This window comes from Trifolium pratense, linkage group LG4 (genome assembly GCF_020283565.1).
Source record: "Trifolium pratense cultivar HEN17-A07 linkage group LG4, ARS_RC_1.1, whole genome shotgun sequence".
Lineage (NCBI taxonomy): Eukaryota > Viridiplantae > Streptophyta > Magnoliopsida > Fabales > Fabaceae > Trifolium > Trifolium pratense.
Genome location: NC_060062.1, coordinates 39,359,757 through 39,365,045, shown reverse-complemented (window position 1 = coordinate 39,365,045; position 5,289 = coordinate 39,359,757). Strand labels below are relative to the sequence as shown.

General features: G+C 31.0%; 1 protein-coding gene across 1 annotated transcript; it reads right to left on the bottom strand.

The window, feature by feature from the left end:
• Nucleotides 1–2,213: 2,213 nt before the first annotated feature.
• Nucleotides 2,214–4,256, bottom strand: LOC123881720 (coniferyl alcohol acyltransferase-like). Its single transcript, XM_045930450.1, has 2 exons — nucleotides 3,752–4,256; nucleotides 2,214–3,360 (listed from the first exon to the last, which is right to left on the bottom strand). The coding sequence occupies exons 1-2, from the start codon at nucleotides 4,169–4,171 to the stop codon at nucleotides 2,362–2,364; spliced, it is 1,419 nt and encodes a 472-aa protein (XP_045786406.1). The 5' UTR covers nucleotides 4,172–4,256; the 3' UTR covers nucleotides 2,214–2,361.
• Between the last annotated feature and the right edge of the window lie 1,033 nt (nucleotides 4,257–5,289).

Genomic DNA, 5,289 nt, shown 5'->3' with positions numbered 1-5,289 from the left:
TTGTGTTTGATAATTAGCTAAATTTACATATTCAATATTAGTGTCTCCAAGAATTTTTTGTTTTCAATTGCATTACTAGAGAATTGTAACATACAATATATATTTTAATAATATATTGCAATGCAATTAAAACAATAACATGATGCATCGTTCCACCTTTTATTGCTTGTAATTCATTTTTATCTCAATTCAACAACAATAAATTGTGTTAGTTTTTTTTTTAATATATTATTATTATTTATTATTTATTATTAGAGTAACTCTATTATATGAAATGTGAAAAGGTTTTAATAGAGATTGTAAACTTTTCTTATAGAGTGCGACATCATCACAATGCTTGCTTGAGCAACTAAACCTTCCTTTTACTAGTAAAAAATATTTCAATTCACAATTGTATATAATCTTTTCAAAGCATGCTTTGATTCCAATTTATTTAAAAGAAGTTTGGTTTTTATCCAAAATATGTCTATGTAATATATATGCAGAGTATTGAAGGTTACATATTAGTACTAAACAAACAAACGAAAACAGTGAGACCATCTTCATACGTAATTGTTACATTAATTATCCACACATTTGTTTGTGAAAGAAAGAAGTAAACTGTCAAACTTGCAAAGTTACAAAATTAACCTTCAATTGACTACTTTTAAATATTAAAAATTAAGGGTGTTTTTGGTCTAAATAGAAAAGGTGCGCAGTTACAGCTTCATGTTTTTAGATTGTTGTAAATTAACAACTCATATATATATATATATATATATATATATATATATATATATATAAAATACCTGTAAATTAACTTTAAACTAATTTTTTACTTCACTCTACTTATGAGATTTTCATTAATTGTTGAATAAATAACATCAAATCTTCAAAATAGTGTAATGTTGTACATTGTCTTGTGCGATAGGATTGTCTCCCATCACATTATCATCCGGTAAAATATCAGGTAAATACTTTTTAGTTAATAAGTTTTTTCTTAAACTACATTCAAGACATTATCATTAGCATAACTTAATTTTCTATTTTAGTCTTGATAGAAGCCTTGTATATATTTCCTAAAACACATATTAAAAGGCCTCATTAAAAATTTTGCTTTACGATTTAAAGGTGTTGGATCGACTCTACTTGACAAATATATGCTAATATAAGTAGCTAAACAAATATAATTTCAAAAAAAAAAAAAGCTAAACAACTATGAGTTTTTTTTCTTGACACAAGCAAACTTAATCCATTTCATTCATAATAATAAGTTCAATACAAGGTAGGCAATAATCATAACTTTGGCGACTAGCTATAAAACGAGTTGTCTGAGCTAATTCATGAGCTACTCGATTGACTTGTCTTCTAACTATGAGTTTTTTGTCAAAAAAAAAATACACCTATGAGTTTTTTTTCTTTTTAAATTTTTTTGTTTAGCATTGAAAATTACTTAAAATTAGGTGGCAACCATTTTAAAACTTATGTGATTTAATAATTGTTTTTGTAACGCGTTCATAAGTCATATAATAATAATACTAACCATTCTTGTTTTGTTGTACATGTGTTTACTAAGAGAAACTTTTATAAATTCAATTTATTAAAATTTTATGTACGATTTACTATGTCATTAGATAAATTAAATAACTTCACGTGTCAATAATTTTATCAATGACTCCGTCAAAAAAATAAAATAATTTTATCAATGACAAATGCTTAAATAATCTTTTGTAAGAAAGAAATGCTTAAAGATTAAGCATGAACATACTAGTTGCGATTTTATAAGCAATATTAATTATTGAGGTTGTTGTTTTGGAAGTTTTCACATGGCACATAAAATTATTTCAAGAATGATGCTGCACTCGTTGGTCTAATTTCTGGTGCATTATATTTTTCTAACACATGCATGTTGTAGCAATTAGATGCAAGTACAACAAAACGAAGAGTACGTGTTAAGATTAAATGACAGGAATATCTAATAACTTAATTAAGGTTATCCCAAACTGCGACATGCAGTAACGTTAAAACTCAATCCTCATACCATGAAAAATTGTCTCATTTTCTACTCAACCAAATTACCAAAACAAATTAAATAATATGTCTCATTGTAGTAAGTATAGTTTGATATATCTCATATGAAAGATAAACGACAACAAATATTTACATATTGATCATCGATTTTTTTTTTTAACCCTTTGACTTTCAGGAAAAGTAGGTTTCGGTAATCTTGTAACTTTAACACAATGGTAGGTATATATTACATTATATTTATGATCCACATCAAAATATTAATAACAAATTTTTTATGATTATATTAAACAATAAAACCATGAGCATCAACAATACAATTAACAAAGAAATGAATTAAGTAAAAAAAAAAAATTAATTGAGAAGGTAATCCCAAGAGATTGGTCTAAAGAAATGAGGAGCTCGAGCCTCCATGTAGTGCAAGTGTGTCTTAGGAAGGTGCATATAGAGCAACCAATCACCATTCCTTTTAGGACTAGGCATTGGCATAACATATCCGGCATCACCGCCCCAAGGAAAATGATAAGATCCAAGAACAGGCTTCCCCCATCCGAAATCCACCTTCGACTCGGGAAACCTTTGGCCGGACGACACCACAAATGTCGGGCCCTCTTCTCCACCGGTGCTACCACAGTAAATCCTCGCCAACCCTGGAACCGGTCGATGCTCTTCCACCCAATCAATTAGTCCCAAGAAATGCTCCTCCGTCACTGCCTCCTCCAGAAAATCATGAACTCGGTCTGCCACCCAACTTAATGGATTTTCAACCAACTCATTCGCCAATCTACCACCGTAGGGAATCGAAAGCACATTTCCAAAATATGAACTCATAATCTCTTCCTTGTTTCTGTCACCATTGCTTAGCCTCTTTCTTCCATCAACAACCAACCCCATTTTTGCAACGATTTTTTCATTATCGGTTGAAGCAGCCGCAGCAACCATTTTCCAGAGTAAAGCGGAAAAGGATTCAAGTTTTGAACGCTTAACGCTACCACTATTGTTTGAGTTGGCTAGTGATTGCATGTTGTTGAGTTCTTCACTTGTTACATAGTATATGCGACTTATTATTGGATCGGTTTTAATATCGGATTCAAGCTCAGGTGCAGGTGGAGGAGGTAGATCAGTGATGGGGACGTACATGTCATAAAGTGAAGGATGAATGGAAGGTGGGCGCCGTGGGGTCAAAAGGGACCTCCTAAAACAAGGTTGTGTTGTTGGAATGAAAGATTTATTATTCTTGGGTCGGGCTATCTCGGCCCAAGATACAAGAAACATGTTTGCAGAATAGGCATCAGCTATCCGATGGTCAAAAGTGCATGCCACTACTAATCCACCACATTTCATCCAAGTTGCCTGCACAATATAACAATCATTATTAAAACATTTTGTAATACTAACTATAAAACTACATGATATATTTTTTTCAATGCAAAAATATCATACGACAGAAATGACATATGATAATAATTCTTTCACTATTTTGTACTACTTTGAGATCAATATGTTTTGTTAATATGAACAAATTTTAAAAACTTTTGCTATTACAAAAATGAAAGGAAATAAAAAAACTCTTCTAGATCTTGTTGAATATGATTAATATTGTATCAACTATATAAACTTAATTACCTTAAAAACTTGACTTAGGCACTAAAATAAATACTAGTTGAATGTGTATAGGAAAAAAAACAACTTGTATATATAGACATGTTGCAATATTAATATTGTTTTTAAATTAATATTTCACCTGAACAGCAAGAACACCATGTTTCTTTTTTGGAACAAGCTTCCCTTCAACAGTTTCATCTGGATTATACAAATTAAGAGATTGTAATTCAACATGAGCAAAAGCTTCAACAAAATCCACACCACGGTTGTTACAAAGTAACTCAGGTTCACCCATGGAATTTTTCACAACTTCACCAGCAAAGGCATAATAAGAAACAAGAGCCTCAGCTAATGAATTTTTCAAACACTCAACAATATTATGGGGGGTGCCAATAGTAATACTAGGTTTATTGTAGCAAAAGAACACACTAACATCAACAGGAGGAAGAATCAAATCAAGATTTGATAGTGGAAGCCAATGTTCTTGCATTGGTAGTGCAGCTGCCACTGTTTCCTCGTTGGTCATGTTCACAGTGAATTCAACTTTTTCAAGACACATTTTAGTGATAAGATTGAGTCAAAAAAAGAAAAAATAGTGATAAGATCAATTAATGATCAAGAATGTTTGATATTGTTATTTGGTGAATAAGGAAGGGTAGCATGCATGTATTTATAGAATAATAGATGTATGTGATGATGTAATTTTGGTAGGTGATTGAGTTTTAATTTTACTATTCATAATCAAAGTCAATATTGGTAGATTGATTCAATATGTATGGGATATTTTTATTTTATCGTTTGTAGGGTAATCCCATTTATATTAAGTATAATGGTTTGGTAAATTTATTTTTTAATCAATATAATTAGTCAATCGTAGCTCCCTTATATTAACAAGTTATTTGTAAATTCTTGGGCTTTAAGTTTTGTTTTTGCTAAAAAGAAATATTATTTCAATATTGTCTATAAGAATATGCTAATTTTCTATCTCTTGTTTTGGGAGGGCACTAAAATATGTAGCACTATTCACTCTATAATTAGTAAAATCAAAGTCTGAATATTTTTAAATATTATAATTTGGGTTTGCATCATGTGGATTATTGTGGTAAGTGCGAGGTGAGTTAATTTTTACATTATTTAAAAAAATAGAGGTTGAACATTTTATAAATGAGTGGTGTGGTGTCTAACTCACTTGTATAGTTGATATGTGCCCAATATGGATGATCCACCGACTCCCCTCGTGACTCAATAGTGATATCAGAGTAACAGTGGTATAGAGTCGATGGTTCGACGAAGAGTTCGACTGACTCCTCGTATTGAAAGTCTTTATGACAAAGGTGGTCAGACGCACGAGTGTTGAATGCGGCCAACTGTGGTGCATGTGATGGATAAAAAAGCTTTCGTTCGAGGAGAAATAATGAATTGAATGACTCACATTTGAGAGGGAAATTGTTGCGGAAAGTGTGAGGTGAGTTAAATCTTATATTGTTTAGAAAAATGAAGGTTAAACACGTGAGATGACTCATAAACCTAATACCTTAAGATTTTAGGTAAAAATACGTGATGTTCAACTCACTTATATAATTTATATATACTCAATGTAAATGATCTCTCGACTCCATTGTAACCCAACATGACGGATCCAGAAACTTACTATACGGGGGGCCGAAAATAAGAACA